At 42.3% G+C, this 21,220-nt stretch overlaps 1 protein-coding gene across 3 annotated transcripts; it reads left to right on the top strand.

The window, feature by feature from the left end:
* Positions 1-1,773: 1,773 nt before the first annotated feature.
* On the top strand, positions 1,774-19,776 carry ints2 (integrator complex subunit 2). 3 transcript variants are annotated; one of them, XM_027273640.1, is made up of 26 exons: positions 1,774-1,893; positions 1,982-2,116; positions 2,720-3,044; positions 3,706-3,844; positions 4,419-4,521; positions 4,818-4,931; positions 5,873-6,003; positions 7,319-7,489; positions 7,931-8,151; positions 8,335-8,460; positions 8,580-8,651; positions 9,792-9,906; positions 10,396-10,464; positions 11,079-11,213; positions 11,315-11,491; positions 12,074-12,188; positions 12,949-13,053; positions 13,192-13,356; positions 14,126-14,327; positions 15,466-15,591; positions 15,675-15,876; positions 16,094-16,375; positions 16,983-17,090; positions 17,258-17,363; positions 17,684-17,860; positions 19,037-19,772. In XM_027273640.1, exons 3-26 carry the CDS (start codon positions 2,752-2,754, stop codon positions 19,216-19,218), a joined length of 3,636 nt encoding a protein of 1,211 aa, XP_027129441.1. In that variant the 5' UTR covers positions 1,774-1,893; positions 1,982-2,116; positions 2,720-2,751; the 3' UTR covers positions 19,219-19,772. The 3 variants fall into 3 exon arrangements, with proteins under 3 accessions (XP_027129441.1, XP_027129439.1, XP_019110993.2); XM_027273638.1 differs by having other exon boundaries at positions 1,775-1,893; positions 1,979-2,116; XM_019255448.2 differs by lacking the exon at positions 1,982-2,116 and having other exon boundaries at positions 1,775-1,893; positions 19,037-19,776.
* The last annotated feature ends 1,444 nt before the right edge of the window (positions 19,777-21,220 follow it).

The following is a 21,220-nucleotide window of genomic DNA, read 5'->3' as shown; positions in this document are numbered from 1 at the left end:
TGCAAACCTGCTCGATTTCACCTATTTCCCTCGAATTATAAACCTGTGGTAGGAAATTTGCAGCCTTTGCAGAGAAATGAACCATGCAAAGAAGTTATACGTGTGCTAAGATCTTTTCAAATATAACTAATATAATGAATTAGCCTGCTTGCAACCGGAGCTTGGATAAAATATTCTAAACTAGTGGGTGTCTGCATTATTAATAATGCAAAAAATTGTTCACAAATAGCAGGTGGCCTGTTTTAAAGGTGCAAACCTGCTCGATTTCACCTATTTCCCTCGAATTATAAACCTGTGGTAGGAAATTTGCAGCCTTTGCAGAGAAATTAACCATGCAAAGAAGTTATACGTGTGCTAAGATCTTTTTCAAATATAACTAATATAATGAATTAGCCTGCTTGCAACCGGTGCTTGGATAAAATATTCTAAACTAGTGGGTGTCTGCATTATTAATAATGCAAAAATTGTTCACAAATAGCAGGTGGTTTTGTTTTAAAGGTGCAAACCTGCTCGTTTACACCTATGGTAGGAAATTGAATATGTGCAGCAAAACTGAACCTTTGCAAAGAAATTAAACATTTGCAGAGAAATGAACCATGCAAAGAAGTTATACGTGTGCTAAGATCTTTTCAAATATAACTAATATAATGAATTAGCCTGCTTGCAACCGGAGCTTGGATAAAATATTCTAAACTAGTGGGTGTCTGCATTATTAATAATGCAAAAAATTGTTCACTAATAGCAGGTGGCTTGTTTTAAAGGTGCAAACCTGCTCGTTTACACCTATGGTAGGAAATTGAATATGTGCAGCAAAACTGAAGCTTTGCAAAGAAACTAAACATTTGCAAAGAAATTAAACATTTGCAGAGAAATGAACCATGCAAAGAAGTTATACGTGTGCTAAGATCTTTTCAAATATAACTAATATAATGAATTAGCCTGCTTGCAACCGGAGCTTGGATAAAATATTCTAAACTAGTGGGTATCTGCATTATTAATAATGCAAAAAATTGTTCACTAATAGCAGGTGGTTTTGTTTTAAAGGTGCAAACATGCTCGTTTACACCTATGGCAGGAAATTGAATATGTGCAGCAAAACTGAAGCTTTGCAAAGAAACTAAACATTTGCAAAGAAATTAAACATTTGCAGAGAAATGAAGCATGCAGAGAAGTTATACGTGTGCTAAGATCTTTTCAAATATAACTAATATAATGAATTAGCCTGCTTGCAACCGGAGCTTGGATAAAATATTCTAAACTAGTGGGTATCTGCATGTTTTTTTCCCATTCATTATTAATAATGCAGAAATTGTTCACAAATACTAGGTATCTAGTATTTCTAGTATAGGTGGCCTGTTTTAAAGGTGCAAACCTGCTCGTTTTCACCTATGGTAGGAAATTGAATGTGTGCAGCAAAACTGAACCTTTGCAACGAAATTAAACATTTGCAAAGAAATTAAACATTTGCAAAGAAATTAAACATTTGCAGAGAAATGAACCATGCAAAGAAGTTATACGTGTGCTAAGATCTTTTCAAATATAACTAAAATAATGAATTAGCCTGCTTGCAACCGGTGCATGGATAAAATATTATAAACTAAGTGGGTGTCTGCATTATTAATAATGCAAAAATTGGTCTGTTTTAAAGGTGCACACCTGCCTCCCTCGATTTTTATAGTGTTATTATGCCCTTATCCAACAAGCCTAACAGCTTTAGAAAGATATGCACACGTCACTGGCTCCTCATGCGAATAAAAGCAGCCTCATGAAGTGTGATGGTCTAACCCAGCCCATGTTATCGCAGCCAGGGCAGGACTGGCTGCAGTCACTGTCAGCGCTGCTCACGCTGCTTCCTCACTGTCACACTGACACAGTAATAACTGCAGATAAAAGGTGAGACTCAGGTGAGACATGCGGGGACCATAACAGACAGACAGGGCCCGGTAATAAATACATTTTTGTTTAAACATACCGGCAGCAGCAGCTACAGAGGACCCGGCTTCTTCCTCTTGTCACTCCCCTTATAACGTGACAGGCTGACGGTCACAACCGAGTCCGAGGTCCGAGGGGCCTCCATGGTTACAAAAAAAAATAAAAAATCATCCTAATAAGTGAGGTAAGAAGATCCTTCGTGAATTATTACATAAAGTTTTTGTGCTGAATGTTTACAACCGGACAAAAACACGCGAGCTTAGCTTAGCTTAGCCTAGCCTAGCCTAGCGTGCTAACAGTCGCCTTTAAAAACAATGGGGGGAGAGCTAGCCGCTAGGCTAAGTTAGCCGCTGTTCACAAGACGCGTCCGTTAGCGTCAGTTAGCTGTGTTTTATTATATTTATCGTGCTTTTAAAGACTTGTTTTGAATGTGTACGAAGTGCTGGACTCGGAGGTGAGCTAATGTCACCGTCAGGTTAAAGTTAAAACGACGTGTTAATCCCCCGGTGTTAGCATCACAAACGTTAGCCTTGTTTTGTTAGCAGCGTTATAATAATAATAATAATAAATACTTTTAAATATTAATGTGCAGCAGCAAACTGAGCGAGTCTCCAGACAAATGAACAAACACTTTATTGATAAGTTTAATATTTACTAACATTAATGTTGAACTCTGCTTGGCTTTGTGTAGTTTTATGGAGTTTCTGCACAGTTTGTTATGATGCAGCATCAGATTGCTTCTTATTGAGTTTAAGCCCTTTTTAAATGTTTTGCTTCATCCCTCCAGGTTTAGTTGCAGAGACACACACACAGAGAGAGATGGCAGACAGCGCAGGGCTGCAGTTCGTCAGCCCCTTTGCTTTTGAAGCCATGCAGAAGGTGGATGTGGTCCGCCTCGCTGCCCTGAGTGACCCCGAGCTCAGGCTGCTGCTGCCCTGCCTGGTGAGGATGGCTCTGTGCGCCCCGGCCGATCAGAGCCAGTCCTGGGCGCAGGACAAGAAGCTGATCCTCCGCCTGCTCTCCGGGGTGGAAGCTGTCAACTCCATCGTGGCGCTTCTGTCCGTGGACTTCCACGCCTTGGAGCAGGATGCACGAAAGGAGCAGCAGCTTAGGTACGGGATGACTTTACACGTGGTGATGGGTCGTCCACTAATCAGAAGATCGGTGGTTCGATCCCCAGTTCGATCTATGTCAAGATACTGAAATTGTGTGTGAATGCTTAGCTCCTGATGAGCAGTTAAGATATACTTTATTAATCCCTCCACGGGGAACTTAACTTTTTTTCACTCTATATTTTTATTTACATTTCATTTACACACACACATGCAGTACAACGGCATAGACATGCAAATGTGGAGAGAGATGGTGGAGTGATGGGCAGCCAGCCAGACCAGCGCCCAGTGAGCAGTTGGGGAGGTCGGTGCCTTGCTCAAGGGCACCTCTCCAGCTACCAGCCCACCTTCCATATTTTTGGTCACCCTCCGGTTCCCAAGCCAAGTCCCTACGGACTGAGCTACTGCCGCCGCTTGTTGGCACCTTGCATGGCAGGCAATGCCACCAGTGTATGAATGTGTGTGAAAGGGTGAATGAGATATGTCCTGTAAAGCGATTTGAGTGGTCGGAAGACTAGAAAGGCGCTGTAGTACAGTCCATTCACCATTTAATGTGATCATTGCTAGTCTTGGAGTGAACTACCTGAAAGTTATAGATGCTTTTTCCACAAAGAGAGTTCATTTTATCCGTATACACAATGTGCTGTGTCTCTTCTGCCAGGCACAAGGCAGGTGGCTCTAACGGAGAAAGCATCCTGGTGTCACAGCTCCAGCATGGCCTCACCCTGGAGTTTGAACACAGCGATCCCCTCAGGAGACTCCGTCTCACCCTCAGTGAACTGTTGGCCATCATGAATAAGGTAACGTCAGAGTAAACATGAATCATTTTAGCTTGAATTGTACTTTTCTTATGATAAGACAAGAACAAGATGACACAGATATGTGCTGAATGGTGTTGGATTAAATTTGAGGTTGTTAACAATTGATTTTAAAGATCATACTTATCATGCCACCCTAAACTACCCAGATAAATGATAGGTTGTCAAGACACTGCAGACACGGGGTGATTTCAGCACTCGACTTTTGTATAGTACAGAGATGTCAGAGAGACATCTTTCATGCTCCAACACAGGGAGACAGAGTTGTCTAAATATAAAGAAATTAAAGTATGAATAATTTAGTGCAAATGTCTGAATGATTAAAAATATCTTACTTGTGGAAATTGGTGTCGGGTGTAAGAAACAAGATTGATAACACAGCTTCCTTTACTTGTTCATCTTGTTTAGCTTAAAGTTGGCATAAGAAATTTGCCCAGATTTCTCGTAGCTGCTCTCCAATAGACTGAAGAATGATTTATTTCGTTGTCCTTGAATACTTCCATCTTCACTCATGATTGATCCACACAGCCGGTTTTTGTTTCTTGTTGTTTCTCAGGTGGTGGACTCAAACGGAGAGTTTTTCCTGAAGTCCTCCGAGCTCTTCGAAAGCCCCGTTTACCTGGAAGAGGTCGCCGATGTCCTGTGCATTTTACAAGCAGGTACCCAACTCCTTTCATCTTGATAGTGATAACTTTGTTTAGAGGAGGTCTGGGAGTGGGATGGCTTTTGTACACGAGTGGGATCATTTCAAAGAATGAGAATTGTAGTCTGGCAAAGTGATGAATATAATATGTATAATAAATCACGGCTAAATTGATAAATAGGAGAAAATATGTACAAGCACACATTGGCTGTAGATTAGGAAAACGTCCTTCCAAAGTACCTCAAAGTGTTCCACCTCAGTGCCTCTGACCTGTTGTTGACTCGGACGTGTGTTTCTTTTCTCCTCCTGTAGAGCTCCCTTCCTTGCTGCCCATCGTAGACGTGGCAGAGGCTTTGCTTCACGTCCGTAACGGAGACTGGTTTCTGTGTCTGCTTGTTGCCAACGTCCCTGACAGCTTCAATGAAGGTAATCCATCTGTCTCATAACGCTGCACATGCCGCCAGCTGATAATGCGAGATAGAGAGGCTGGTTAATTGCCAGCACCGGCTTCATATGGTTAATGAGGATACCTGCTGTGGCAGAAATACTTTACATTACGACAGAGGCGTTCTGTGATGGCTTCATTAGAATTATAGGCAGTTTGCTTTTTAGTTGCCCTCACGTGTTTTCTTTTGAGTCTCCCCTCTAATTCTAATCATGCCGCATGTATTTGTGTTTGATTGATGAAGAACATTATTGTCTCGCTCTGTGCTTTTTGAGATGCGTTATAAGGAAATGCCTGCTGTCTCCACCGCCTCCTTATCACGCCGAGGGTCACGGTTAAGTCCGTCAACTTTTGTCTGTTACAGTCAACGTCAATGAGTCTTTTTTGGCTTTGTTACAGGAAAAGAGCTTGTTCTGTTGAATTGAAAGTGAAATGAATTGATCTAAGGGTGAAGTGTGGGGAAATGGTTCTGTCTAAAAGCATCAAGGGTCTGTCGGGTTGAGCACGAGCTGGTAACCAGACCTAACTCCGCTCGGCTCTTTTTATGGCATATGAAATAATCCAGAAGTGGCAGAGATGGAAACGAATATCATCTCGATGGATGTCATAATCTCAGCCAACCGTAAACAGTGTGCCTGTTTAAACTGTCAGCTGTGGAAAAGAACAAGGAGAATGAGATAAAGCTGTGGAAATGCTGTCTTCTGATGGCTGTTAAATCTTATTTACAGGCAAATAAATGAGTCACGATTCTGTAGTTTATGGAGGAACATGACGTGGCCACGACATTAGAGAAATGATAATGTTAGTGTCTGTCAGTAACGTACAGAAAAACAAGGATTACACGATTTAAACAAACATGACATACAGCATTAAAATGTATCGATTGTGTAGCATGTTTATTTTTTTATGTCCGTCTTTGCAGTTTGTCGAGGTCTGATCAAGAACGGAGAGCGTCAGGACGAGGAGAGCGTGGGTGGAAGACGCAGGACTGAAGCCCTCAGGCAGCTGTGTCAGATGAACCCCTCGCAGGCCCTCAACATCAGAGCTATGGTGGTCAGTACTGTTGGACTCCATGCTAATATCAGAATCACACTTCATCCATAAACCTCTCAAAGTTTGACTGTTTCAAATGAGACACTCCGTTACAGCTGCTGTAGATCTAATTGTTTAGATGCGTGAACTCATTTTGATACTTGTTTATCTTCTCAGTTTGTGCTCTCATGATAAAATGATGTGTGTTATAGGATTGCTTGCCAACATACTGGCTTTAAAGCAGCTATAACCAATATTTATATATTAATGATGTATCAAATGACAATGTGAAAAACAACAGGAAAGTATAAAAGAGGTCTCTCCGTGTGAGGAACCTACAGAGAAATATCTCCTGAATCTGGTGCGTAAAAGTTAAAGATGTCATTGCTGATGCTCAAAAAAATGCCAAAATGTTTAGATGATTAATCGATGAGTCAATCAACAGAAAATTAATCGGGAATGCCGATAAAATGTTGCATTTCTCACTAGTTCTGCTTCTTAACTGTGAGGGTTTTTCTCTGACCATAATTTGATATTTGATACTAAACTGAAAATATTTGGGTTTTGAATTATTGGTTGGACAAATTTAAGACTTCCCTTTGGACATTTTTTTTTTTACAAAGTTTTATAGACTAAGCAACTATCTGATTAAGCAAGAAATACAAAAATATAATCTGCAGATTATTTGATAATGATTAATTGACAATATAATCATTACCAAACATCATCCATTTTGTTACTCTCTTTTGCCAGGAACATTTTATTCTCTCATGAAGGTTCCAAACGCAGGAGATCTTTGTCTTTACTGATTTATGTTGTGATACAGTTTGTGATACTATCCCTGAAGGGAGAAATTTGTCTTCTCGCTTTCCCTCCTCCTCTCAAGAAGGTTACAGCACAAGGTCAGTTATCGAACAAGGCCCCGGGAGGTAGTAGAAATTCATAGCCTCGCTGAAGGATGCGTCAGTAGGTCTCAAACTCGTACCAAAAATGTCCTGTGATCAGTCAGGAGAACAGAGAAAATGCAGGGACAAGTGACAAAGTATGCCAGAGAATGATTAGACGCTCAACAAAAAGTTAATCAGCAGCTGCTTTGATAAACAATCAGTCATTTGAGTCAGTTTTTAAGCAAAAATCTTAGGTTGGAAAAAATGTGATTTACATCACCGCAGGCTTTGACATTATTCAAAAACTTGTTCATGTCTTCTCGTATATTTAACGGTTAAAATAAGAGTGGGTCGTAAAACAAAACAGACACCACAGATTTTCAGTTTTTCCACGAAAATGAATCTACTCATATAATTTACTCTCTTTCTTTGTTTTAATCTCTGTGTAGGTGGAGGAGTGTCACCTGCCTGGCCTGGGTGTAGCTCTGACTCTGGACTATAAACCCGACACAGCAGATGAGGCAGTCAGTCCCCTAGTCTCTTATGTCAGCGGTCTACTGCTGGGTACCAACAGCAAAGTCCGTACGTGGTTCAGCATGTTCATTCGCAATGGACAACAGGTGAGAACAGGGGCCAGAGTTTATTCTGTATTTCATTTAATGTTGTACGCACACGTAGACAGATTGAAGATTGTAATGCAGCAAAATGCATTTTGTCTCATCGTGTTGAGCAGAGGACATGGCCTACTAGACGAATAGGGGTTAAGTTAAACAAGGTCATGCTTACATGAATTATGATTTACCTTTAATAAGCTCTTCAGCATAAGGTCTTAACATTTAGGTCTCACCTAAAAACAGCCCATTGAAGTAGGGACGACGCCCAAACGTCTTCACTTTCTGCATTGTCGACATCTTTGTTAAGTAATTGGTAATTGTTTGTCATTTATCATTCAAAAATGCCAAAACGTTCGCCAGTCGGATTCCTAATGTAAGCACTTGGACGGATGTGCAATCAGCTGACGTTGTGTCTTTCCCCCTCGCGCTCTCTCTTTGTGCTGCCAGCGAAAGAGAGAAAGCAGCTCGGTGCTTTGGCAAATGCGCAGGCAGCTGCTGCTGGAGCTGGTCGCCATCCTGCCGCGCTCACGCAGCACCCACGTGCCCAATGACGGTGACATGGAAGAGGGGGGAGGTTCAGGGTACTCGGGCCTCAGAGAGGAGCATGTGGTGAAGGCCAGCGCTCTGCTCCGGCTGTACTGTGCCCTCATGGGCATCGCAGGCCTCAGGTAGGTCAAAGAGGAATATTTGATACTTGTGTATTTGCTTTGGAGTTTGATTTATAGATTTAAAAGTGTTCTCTTTAACTCAGATTATCTAATTTAGCCCAGTTAGTGAATTTATATTAAAGTGCCGGTTTAATTTAGAAATGTTAATGTATTAATAATATATCCATTGTAATCCATCTACAGACCTACAGATGAAGAGGCAGAGCAGCTCCTGCAGTTGATGACCAGCCGGCCTCCGGCCACTCCTGCTGGCGTTCGCTTTGTCTCTCTGTCCTTCTGCAAGCTGCTGGCTTTCCCTACTCTGGTCAGGTACATAAAGCGAGTGTTGATGTTTTTTGAGTTTTGATTTCCACGTGTGCCAGAAGTCCTGTCCTGCCATTGTTGTATGAAGTGTGTGCTTTATCTTCTGTGTGTGTGTTTCTGTCCAGCACTCCGGAGCAAGAGCAGCTGATGGTCATGTGGCTCAGCTGGATGATCAAAGAGGAGGAATACTTTGAGAGGTAAGGATAATCTCTATAGCTCTAATCTCTCTCTATATTTATGATATAGGGCATGAGAGATGGGGGATTATCGTATGGACAAACTGTCTTAGTTAAAGTTAACTCTTAATGAACACTGTATGTAGAACAGTTTCTTTGAAATGATGCCAACTTAACCTTTTACATTGTGAATTTAAATACTTATTGGTCATATTGTACAATATAATTATTTAAATAATACTGTGATAATTGTCACAGTATAAATTTTGTACCAAACAGTAACTGTTTTAAATTACTGGAAGTTGAGTCTGGGTTTAAAGCAATTAAAGAGTTTGTACTGATCTTAATTACATTGCCAGTCTAAATTTGACATGTTTTTTAGAATCATAAAACGATGCTGATTAATGCTCCAAACCTCTAAAAAAAGAGGAATTTAAAACATGTATAATGCAGCGTTATGAGAAAGCAATAACATAACAACAAGGACATAATGTGTGATTCTTACAGCCCTTATTGTATCATATTTCATTATTTGGTTAAGTAAACTATCCTCTCGTTTGTTGCACTTCTCATACGACACTGGTTACTGGTCTTCTCCTCCAGTAGGGCGTGTTGTTTAGAGAATTTATGGAAACTTTAGAACAAATGGAGGAAACGGGCATTAACAATAATTCTCACAAAATAAACAAGGTGCCGGGGAAGTTTAATGACGTTGAATTTAAAGCTGAGTTAAATTTGATAAATCCACGTCTAAATTCACACTTGAGTGTTTGTTTGCTTCTTTTATATCCACTCTTTTGGAAGCGTTTGATGTTCCCTCTGTCATTATTTGTTCTTTGTTTCCAGAATAGTTGGTGATAAGCCCAGCAAAAGCTTCTGTTTGTTTTCATGCTAAAATTAAGTAAATATTGCCCCGTTTTCAACAGGAAAGGATGACTGCGGCAGCACAAATGAATGTGTGTTTGTTTGTGACTGTAGTCCATAAAGCATAGATCATCACAGAGTATTAGGTGACAAGAGAGACTATAGGTGTGGGTGGGTGGATTGATGCAACTATCCTGATCAGTTTATTACATTTCTGTCCTGTAAGATGCTGGATTAACGACGACAAAGTCTCTCCTCACTTCCCTCTCATGCATATGTGTGTCCTCCTTCTTACAGTGCTGCAGGCGTATCTGCTTCTTTTGGAGAGATGCTATTACTGGTTGCCATGTATTTCCATAGCAACCAGCTCAGCTCCATTATTGAGTTGGTGTGCTCTACTTTGGGGATGAAGGTAAGGTGGTAGGTGGGAGGGAGGGAGACAGTGATCAATACATCAGTCTGGCTGACCAGCTACTGGTCCCACTCTCCCACTGCAGCAGCAGTGGCGCATATAAAGACTATATCACTGATGAAACACTTGCAGCATACACATATCTACTAAGACACTCTACACCCTGTGGCCAATTTGCTGTTTTATTTCTTATTAAGTGCACTATTGTTTCCTGCCTGTGTGCTAAGTAGTTTTCCTGTCTCGGTGTATTTTCCACCGAGATGTGTAATGTAATTGGATTTAAAGCCTGTTTGTTTCCACCCGTAGGGCAATCCTCTCAATTCAATGTTGTGCCTGCCATGTAGAATGCTACTTATGAAATATGAAAGGAGGGAATTACAGAATACCAGCACTGTTGCCTGCAGGTTGTTTTTACTCACAGTGAACCTTCCATTGTTGATATTCTTTATCTTTTTTTATTTTTATTTTCCAATATTCAACTTTCTACAGATTGCCATCAAGCCCAGCTCCCTAAGCAAGATGAAGACCATCTTCACACAGGAGATCTTCACAGAGCAGGTATACACTTTCTACCTGCAGACTCCCAGGGTTCAGTGATTTATTTGTATATTTGTGTAGGCTTTAATTCTCATCGGCTGTTGTTTTATTTTTCCCATCGAGAGCTGCTGTAAATTCAGAAATGTAGAAGCTTTTAATTTAACAACTTGTCAAAAATGACAAAAGATTCCCTGTGAAAGTCTTCAGTTGGACATAAATAACTTTATTGTACAATATTTAAAACTAGTGAGAATATTCGAGTAGTGTTGTGTATAGTAAACATTATTATATCACCTATGATTATGACCATCAAACAAACACGTCTGACACGCTTTATAAATGAACAGTGTGAAATGAAACTGTTACTGAGTCGCACACTATGACTACTGTGCAGCACATATAGTTAGTGCTTATCATTGTAGACAGTATGCAATCTTTTACATATATGTTGTAATATGGAAATTCAGTTTTTTAAACTGTTTGCACGGAATAATATTAAAAGAAATTCATAAAGCGGTTGTTCTGGCTCCTAATGACAAAGCTGTGTACATTCTTACCATACAGTGTATGTCGATCTGTTTTCTATTTTCCGGTGGTGCTGTTGAGATAACCTGGTCATTATTTCTGGTGTGTAGGTGGTAACAGCCCATGCTGTGAGGGTTGCAGTGACCAACAACCTAAGTGCCAACATCACAGGATTCCTCCCCATTCACTGCATCTACCAGCTGCTTCGGAGCCGAGCGTTCACCAAGCACAAAGTGTCCATTAAGGTAGGTGATGCCACGTTTCGATGGCTCATAATGATAACTAGCTGCTGAGTTGTTTAAAAAATAAACAACAATAATAATAATCGTTTTGCCCTCTTGTCCAGGATTGGATCTATCGCCAGCTCTGCGAAACAACAACCCCCATTCACACCCAACTGATTCCCTTAATCGACGCCTACATCAACTCCATCCTCACTCCGGCATCCAAGGCAAACCCAGAGGCCACCAACCAGCCCATCACCGAGCAAGAGATCCTCAATGTTTTCCAGTGCTCTGCCGGGGTGAGTCAGCCCCGGGGCCTCACGTAAAAACAGTATCATTTTGTTGTGTGTTCTTCATTTAAAATATCCTGTTAGGATTTATATCTGATAATATGTGTGAGTATTTGAGGACAACCTCTCTTTAATGTGACCTTTCAGTATCACAAGTTTTCTTTTGGTCTCTGTCTCTCCAACCTGTAATCTACTTTTCTAATTACTGTTGAAATTTAGTAACACTCTAATCATATCAGTCCAATTGTTTGTGATCTTTAGATGAAATAATAATGCCTTTTTTTGCTATTGTCTCTCAGGAATTATGATTTATTTATTTTTATTACAAAAAGACATTGAGTAACCACTTGCATCCTCATTAACATGAAAATCTAATTATAGATATAAATTGTGTATTTATCTGCTGCTGCAAACACAAATTCTGTGACATTTTACAGTAGTTGAAGTTATTTTTAGTGTAAGTTGGGTTGTTGAAATGGAAATCACCAACAATTCATTCTCATTATCTTTATTCTTTGTCCATCTACACATTCACTGATGACGTCGTGACCTGTTGCTGTTGTTTCGCCTCTCTCTTTTGTTAATGGTTAGCAAGGGGAGAGCAGTCGAGGAGGAAGACAGCGCTACTCCATCACCACCCAACTCCTCATCCTCTACTACATCCTGTCTTATGAGGAGAACCTGTTGGCGAGCACCAAACAGCTGGGTGTGTACAAGACAATATCTCTGTCCCATATAACACTGCCCCGCCGCCTGGCTTCCCACGCCGCTGTTGGCTCACTTCCTTTTTCGTTTCTTATTTCCTCTTCCTCTGCCCCGTCTAAAGTGCATCTATTGTCATCTCCTCCACTGAAGGAGGCATTGTATTTGAGATGGAGGGAATTTGTCAGGCAGCGAGAAGAGAAAGGCGGCTTTTGTCCTCTGCGAAGTTGTTGTGAGATGCTCTCACTCTGCATGTGCAGTCATTCATCCTTTTTCTCTCTCGGCACTGAATGTTGGCCGCTTCATAGAGAATAAATGGAGGGCTGACAAAGAGCCAAGCACAATGGCTGCGGGAGCTGAGCTAACTAGGACAGCTGTAGGTTAGATTGAGCATTAGCAGTTAGCCTAGTCAGTGTTTATTCTCTCCCATGACGAGCTCTGCTCTTGCCCTTCATTAGGCCAGATTTATGTGAGAGTTTATGCCCATCTCTTTAATTGCTGTGTTTACCCAAGTGCTCCCGCAGCCTTCAAGGAAGGAGTAATGAAGCCCATCAGCAGTGGTAATGAACCCACGTCAATGAAAAATCACCTCCGCTCCTCTAACGCATTGGCACAGCGGCTCTGGTGTCCTTACACTGCCAAATAAAACACTTATGCTCCGTCTTGTCCTTTTTTTTGCTTTATGTTTTCACACTCTCTATTTCCCGTCTTATAGTTTCTTTGTTTCACTCATCCTTCTTCTCTCTTTTTCTTTTTTTTTCAAGCCCTGATGCAAAGGAAACCAAAATCCTACTCGGCAGCCTTGATGGACCAGATTCCCATTAAGTATTTGGTTACTCAGGCTCAGGGACTGCAGCAGGAGCTAGGGGGTGAGACATGCATTTAAATGTACAAGAATGTTGTCTGTGGAAATTAAGAAAACTTTTATGATTGGTATAATACAAATAATCAGAAAAACACACAAGTTCTTGAGGTAATAACCTTTCTTTCTCTTTCCCTGTACCCAGGTCTGCACTCTGCCTTGCTGAGGCTGTTGGCCACAAACTACCCCCATCTATGTCTAGTGGAGGACTGGGTGTGCGAGGAAGAGGTGACCGGTACTCTACCCCTGCTGAGGAGGATGATGCTCCCCAGCAACACCTGCAGATACACTCAGAGCCAGCTGCACCAAGGTGAGGAGGGTGGGAATAAGGAATGAAAGAGACAAGAGAGAGAAAGAGAGTCGTGAATGTCGTAGCTTCTTTTTTAGAAATAATAACCATAAGGTCAGTATAAACAAAATGAGATTAGATTAAAGGCTAATCTGACATTGTTGCATCAAACCAGCATCAGTGATGGTATCTTAGGAACCAGGGCTGTGTAGGTGAGAGGGCGGTGTTACCAGTCTTGAGTGGAGAGCCTCTAATATTGTATAATACATTTACAGGTGAAAACTGTTATCCAACTGCAATCTTACATCGATAGTTAATCCTCCAGGGTTTACAGGATTATGCTGTAATGGGCTTTTTCTTCGATGGAGACAAAATGTGTAACAATCAGTTTCACACACCATTATGTGAGTTAATGTACACTGTATAAGCCTTTATTTATATTTTAAGACATCCAGGATGTTTTAGTTTTTTTTAGGCTTCGTCTGCACTGAAACCTTCTTCAGGACGACCATGACAAGAAATACGATGAAATTAATAATTCTACTTTTTATTATTCTGTAGTTTTGACACACATTAGCTGTTGATTTACTTTTTTTTCTTCTCGCCACCATTAAGTCTAAACAGATGCGCCAGATGTTGCTACTGTCTTATGCTAGATTCATCTAATGCTCCAGAAGATTTTGGTTTCTATTAATTTTTAGTGTGTACATTTGGTTCAAATCAGTTAAAGGAACACAACAAGGCTCCACAGCTCTAGACTTTGAAGATTAATTCAACTCTTTGCCCCCAGCCTTCCAGAAATTACCATCCAGCAGTCCCAGGCTGATGCGGATCCTGGAGCATTTAACGCTGCTTTCACCCGGAGACCTGATCCCTTATGCGGAGCCCCTCACGGCCAGCATGGCTCTGCTGCTGGAGCCCGCCGTGCCTCGCCGAATACTGCAGACCCTCAACAAGCTCTGGATGGGCCTCAACACTGTGATGCCCCGCAGGTATGAGCTCTACGCACGAGTTAGATGTTAGGGACGAAGAATAGAAAATGCTCCTGTGGCAGCCTCAAGTGTGATTACTACTGCATGTCACATGGGAATATTCAATTTGTTTACATTGAGTTTAAATTTCATACCCAAGAACCCAATAACTGATGATATGGTGTATTTTCTGCATTAGTTATTAGTATGCGTTGAATTAATGCCATCCCTTCGGTAATTGGGCTCAAAACTAGTGAGTCCAAAACAGTATCTTGTCTTACTAATTAGAATTTGGCATCTTTTGCTCAACTTAATAAGTTAAAAGTAAATAAAAAACAAACAGATTCAAGGCCAACGAAGACACAGATCTTGTTATTCCCTTCTTGTCAGCTGGTTACATAATAATTATATATCTTTTTTTTAACTAAAAGGTTAACAGTCCAAGCCTGCGTAAAGCTGCTGTGAGACTCAGAAAATGGATTAAAGGAAGACCTGCGAGAGCAAGAGTTGTCGCCCTTAACCCCGGACTGCTTGCTCAGTGATTATTGTGTGAATAGATCAGAGGTATTGAGCCAGGAAACTGTTGTCAGCCTGCGTGGACTCTCTGGACAGAAGAGGGTGACCCTCGCTCTACCCCGGGGCATACAGGAGCACAGTTACCAAAGCTCTGAGCTGACATTGTATTGATCCAAAAGGGTTCTGTAACAAGAAGGGTTCAGGGCAGGAAAACTGAGGGGGAACTCCTTGAGGGAGATGTAATGCTCTTCCTCACTCGCTTTCATAGTATTTAAATGTTGCAGAGGGCTAGATGAGAGACTCCAGTGAATCTAGGAGGACAGCAGTGCCAAATTTCACACAGAACCACTGATTGATGCTGGTGCACAAACCGCAGGAAGGCTTGGAGCTCCAGGAGCACCCTGCTGTTTATAGTTTAGCATTGGTCTGATAAGAGAGACTGAGGGTGAAGTGCTGCCACGGGCCAGTATGTGAGTAATTGAATTATCAATCCCGACTGAAGCGGATCTCATAGAATCTTTTAGTAACATTCTTCCAAACTATAATAAATTCATTTAGCAAAAGGAAAAAAAAAAGGTGGACAGCTCATGATTAGTTCATTGTTGGTAGTTTATCTGAACAAAGTGCTGTGTCTGTGTTGCAGGCTGTGGGTGATGACGGTAAACGCCCTCCAACCTTCTGCTAAGCTGCTGAGGCAGCAGAGGTACACTCAGAACGACCTGATGGTGGACCCTCTCATTGTGCTGCGCTGTGACCAAAGGGTGTACAGGTAACCACAGAGCATATTCTACATATTCCACATGACCCGGTTCACGGAGCATCAGTTTACCTTTTTGTTTGTTTTTTTGCCAGGTGTCCTCCTCTGATGGACATCGTGCTTCACATGCTCAACGGCTACCTGCTGGCCTCAAAAGCCTACCTGCACTGCCACCTGAAGGAGACGGCTGACTTTGATCGGCAGAGCCAGACAGTCTCAAACCTGGGCGTGCCCGGAGGGCCGGATACACCCGAGGTCACCAGGGAGGAGCTGAAGAACGCCCTTCTATCTGCACAGGTAATTTGAACATGTTCACACCCTTTTATATAGTATCTCCTCACATTTTTACAGACTTATTTTAATGTTCATGTAATTTAATTTCATTGTCACGGGCGACGGCTGAAGCATGAATAATGCCGACATGATATGCTATGAAATTACACAATTAAAATATGTATGAGATGACCTTTCACGCCTGACCATGGTAACCACCGTGTTTCTGTTTAACCTCCAGGACAGCGCAGCGGTGCAGATTCTCCTGGAGGTGTGTCTGCCCACATCCGAAGAGCAGCAGCTGGGGGCCAACACAGAGAGCCTACTGAAGAGCATTAGGGGCCCCGTGCCAGGGAAATCAAAACAGGGAAGCCTGGGGCCGAGAGCCAGGGGGAATGTGGAGGACGGCGAGCCAGAGGGAGGCCTGCTCAGCGATTTGAGGGAGGTGCAGTGTCTCATCTGCTGTCTGCTGCATCAGATGTTCATCGCCGACCCCAACATCGCCAAGTTGGTCCACTTTCAGGTAACAAATGAAGCAGGACGTACACTTCATATTTGTTGTTTTATTGCTATATAACGGTCCGAAACACAAAGGAGAATGTGTCATAACAGAGCCGTATCCGAGACAAAGAGAGGACGGTTGCTTCTTAATGACTTTTCCTGCGTGACTAGACTTTCCAGCTTCCCTCCAAATTGCGTCATTAGAAAGCAATATCATCTTTGTTTTAAACAGTTGAGTGGACAGTGAGTGCCATGTTCCTGAAAATATCTTCCAGTCTAGTTTTTCAAGTATCGCCAAGTCAGGTTGACCCCATTACTCATCACATTCTGCCATGGCTATAGTGGTAAGTGACTGCAGCACTCCCAGAAGCAGCAGACGGCCATATGGTAGACTTCATCAAACCGATCCTTCCTCTGTTACGCTAATCCTCCCTTGTCCACGCTGCCAAGCGAAGGCAGCTGTGTGCATTCACGTCTACACACACACACACACACACACACACACATATGTAATTGTGTGCTTAAATGACAACTTGGTCGAATTGACGTAGTCCTTGTTCATCCCTTATCGTCCTCGTGTTTTTATCATAAGATTTATGTTTCCTCTTCTCTCCCACTTTCTCTGTCAGGGTTACCCTCAAGCTCTGCTGCCTCTCACTGTGGCAGGCATCCCCTCCATCCATATCTGTCTGGACTTCATCCCAGAGCTGCTGGCCCAGCCCCAGCTGGAAAAGCAGGTGAGGCCTCTCCCAACCCCTCCCTCCCTCCCTTCTCCTCCCCTCTCTTCTCTTTTTCCTGGCTCTAAATCGTAGACTGACCCTGGGCTCGTGCCAGAGCCTCTCTTACACTGTCATGTTTATTTATTTATTTTTTATAAAGCAGTCTTGAATGTGTGTCCCCACAGATCTTTGCGATCCAGTTGCTGTCGTACTTGTGTACCCAGTACGCTCTACCCAAGTCCCTCAGTGTGGCCCGGCTGGCCATCAGTGTCATGGGCACCCTCCTCACAGGTCAGTGAAGCCGTCTTCACGTCTCACACATGTATGCTTCTTTTTCCTCGCCCTACTTCTCTCTATCTACTTGTCTGCCGCCATCATTAAATCTGCTCCCTGCAGACTCACTGTATACTGCTCATCACAATGCAGCTGTTGTCAGACAGTGTGATGGTTTTATCGCTGTATTTGGCTGCCACCACCTGGCCTCTGGCTGTTAGTGCAGCATTCTCTTTCCATTACATAAGTGCACAGTAAGCCAATTAGTCACTGTATTTATTGTTTACCTCTCTCTTGTGTGTTCTATAAACGTGTGTGTGTGTGTCCTGGTATTTTAGTGCTGACTCGTGCCAAGCGTTTCTCCTTCTTCATGCCCATCCTGCCGTGCCTGGTGGCCTTCTGCCAAGCCTTCCCTCCACTCTATGATGATGTGGCAGCCCTCCTCGTACAAGTGGGCCAAGTGTGTGCCTCCGACGTCGCCACCAAAGCCAGAGACATTGACCCTCTCATTGCCCGTAAGTTAGTCACTTGGGTGGCATTACGACAGTTTTTTTTACCCACTGGCTTCCACTTACAGCTCCTTTTATTGTTTGTCTGACCACCAGTGTAGAAACCAGTGATGCGCGGGTCCATGTTTGATCGACCTGCACCGACCGACGTTTTAAACTAACCCGCACGAACTCGGACCGCAGCAAATCATTGTGAAATATTGTACCCAACCCGCTTCCTGACCTGCATTTTAAAAAGTAGTCTATACTTTCTCTACCTCCTGTAGAGCCCGTGGCATCTTCGCGCCAGTTATTCAGCCAATAAAGTCTGTGTATTTCACAGAAAATGTTGTCTACTACATAAATTACAAAACTTTACTGGTTATCTTTATTTCAAACGACCCGACCGACAGCGACACGAATATCATTAAAAATATTGTTTGGTGACTCGTGACACCCGCTCAATTTGGATCAACCCGTGCATCACTGCTAGAAACACTGCATGTATGTATCATATATCATTGAGATTATCAAGTAGGAACCTGCTCTTCCAAAAATATTAACAGAAACTCTGATGTCAGCGCTGATCGGGAGCCACTTGCTCTTATAACGGCGGTCTTGATCCTGTTCATGTTAGACATCAATAGGTCAACTAACGTGAAATGCTCAAATGTCTCAGATAAATGTTGGCACTTCTTTTGGTCTCAGATTGAAGGCTGTCATTACGTAATATTGTTGACTTTTTTCTGATATTAGATGGATCATACGGAGTTAGACTGGATTCACATTAAACAGAGGGGGATGTCTGCGCACAGGAATGATTGATTTAAAAGAGTCTTGATTCATTTTGCTACAAAATGTAGCGTTCTTTTAAACATTTCCTTTCATGGTTAAGAAAGAGGACAAAGTATTTTAATAGGTTTCTCGTCTACCGATACTGCCAGGAGTTTTCCACCTGTCTGGAAGCGCCACAGGCAGCGATTGAACCCGTGCCCCTGCAATGTTGGACGCCTTGTATTTTTTGGGCCTGCTTCATCCAGATGCTCTGATTAATATCATCTGGCTACCCGTCCTGAGTCTGTCAGATCTCATCCAGCTTTATAGCGTCTAGATAATGTCCATTTATTCACCTAGCTGGAAAGATCCTTCATTTCTTTTAAGCAATAAAATGAATCAGACGTGTGTTGTTTTTTTCTGCCTCAGGTCTGCAGTATCTGAAGGAGAAGCCTCAGGCGGTGGTGGCTCCAGGAGGAGGTTCCTCCAAGCTGACTTTACCCCAGAGGACAGCAGAGGAGCTGGGGGGAACTGACCCCGATGTCCAGCTCTGCTACTGTGTAGAGGCCACCTTCATGGACATCATCAGCTCCACTCTTCATGGACTATAGACCACACACATTATTCAGGAAGAGGAGGAGGAGGGGGGACTGAACTTAAACCAACAACTGTAAGCACTGCCTCTGAAAGACGTTCACACTCCTGAGAGGGGCCACTGACAACACACACCCATTCATCTTCAACAAACGCACTCGGACTCATGTCACCTTCTTCAAGGGCTTTCAGGGTTGCAGGTTACAGTCATTCTGCGCACACGACGGGACGCGTACTGTGTTTTTCATCCGAGTCTGTTTAGTCAGCACTAAAGTGAAGTACAGACAAATCGACCATCAGACACTTTTTTTTTTTTTTTTCCACGCTTGTTGTTTTGTGTGCTCTGTCAGTTTGTAGAAAGTAAAAATACTGAAAAATGCTAAATGGGTCCATTTTCTTGACCTCTGTGGGCATATTTTTCTAAAATGTTGAAATAATATGTAGAGCTTTTGTACTGTATTTGTTTGTAATAAAACAAAGAAACCCTTTCACATTGACAAGGTGTATTTGGGACAAATATTTATCTTTTTAGATCTACCAACGGTGAACTGGTATGTTTCTACAGAAGCCTAGAACAGACAAACTGAACGCTGGCGCTCGGGCTGGCCATCTCATGTTCTGCACACTAGGCATTTAAGGTTGATTTTAATTATAAAGATGCAGCAGTTACTTCAGGCACCCTGTTCTTGTGTCATTTGACTGCATCAACCCAGAGGAAGAGAAGAGCAGGCTTTTAGTGATCACGAGCTGGTGGAGCTTAAGCTCTAGAGGACTGTAAACCTTCTGAGGCTGACGTAGCTTTTCACAAAGATGTACGCACAAGGAGGAGGAACAGAGGGAAGGTGAGAGGACCACGTGATTTATCAAACTCCTGAAAAGCTCAACTGTCAGGGACATATTTTTGACAGTTAACCACAACATATTTCTGCTTTTGATAAAGAAAACGTCCCCTATCCACTAAAACAACAGGTGAGTAGTGTGACGTCCTGTTAATTGTGCGAGTCAGCTCGCTTTCACCATCATGGCTCACTCAGCTGAAGCGTCATTAATGTTAATTAGTAACACCTGTTCTTTTCCTATCATGTCAAGTCAACCTGTCTGCTGGGAAAAAGGCCTGTTGTGTTATTAAATCCCCCATATTATGTTCTCTATACCAGTAACTTCATTCATATTCATTTTTATTTATTTTTACAAATGCATTATTCTTAATTTCAAAGATTTCAGGCAAAGTAAATAAACACAAAATGTGTGAAAGGGTTAATACATCCCCGCTCTGAGATTACAACAGTTTGGATTATTCATGTTGTCCAATTATATTTTCTAAAACATTTATTTCTCAACATGAAGTTCTACATGCTGTTTCAAATACTCCTCACACAGGAATAAAAAGCCGGTGGAGAGATACTGCATAATTTATTTGTTGTGTTAAAATAGTCAAATTTAAGCGTATTGAGTCAAAAACCACCAGAATGATCCAGTTCAACTCCTCCAGGGTTGCAAAAACTCCCAAATTCCCAGAAAAAATAAAGAATACATGACCTCAGTGTCCTCATTGATGGATGTCTTCCTGACTGAGACTGAAGTGTGTGTGTGTGTGAGGGAAGAAGAAGGGGAAGGATGTGTTGTGATGGGTCTTTGGAGATTGTCTTAATATTCTGTAGCGTGGTGCAATGATATTTTGTAGTTCTACGTCCTTGAGCAGATACTCTCTGAAGTTTCTGAAGATGTGTGGTCTGCCATGTGGTGTAAGGGAAACACGGGGCGAAACAGGTGTTCCAGTCTATGAAAGGTGACATAAAAATGCAACCAATTAGGCTAATTGAAGTTATTCATTTATGGCTTTCTGTGGCGGTTCTGTCTGCAGATGGCAGCCCCTGCTGTATGCTCGCTTGAATTTGGACGATGAGTCGGATACATTTGGAAAGCGGAGCTACAGTAACAAATATCAATTCGCAGTCTGCTCTTTATCTTGGAGTAAACTTCTCCACTGGGGATTTTGAACACAGCCGATTGTCCTGA

Source organism: Larimichthys crocea, chromosome XXII (assembly GCF_000972845.2).
Source record: "Larimichthys crocea isolate SSNF chromosome XXII, L_crocea_2.0, whole genome shotgun sequence".
NCBI lineage: Eukaryota > Metazoa > Chordata > Actinopteri > Sciaenidae > Larimichthys > Larimichthys crocea.
This window is presented reverse-complemented; position numbering and strand designations above follow the sequence as displayed.

Excerpts from the sequence above, each read along its gene's own strand:
- ints2 (XM_019255448.2), top strand. The coding sequence starts at position 2,752 with ATGGCAGACAGCGCAGGGCTGCAGTTCGTCAGCCCCTTTGCTTTTGAA. Across the intron at positions 13,357-14,125 it reads TCAGAGCCAGCTGCACCAAG|CCTTCCAGAAATTACCATCC; the intron begins GTGAGGAGGGTG and ends CTTTGCCCCCAG. Across the intron at positions 15,877-16,093 it reads ACGCCCTTCTATCTGCACAG|GACAGCGCAGCGGTGCAGAT; the intron begins GTAATTTGAACA and ends TTTAACCTCCAG.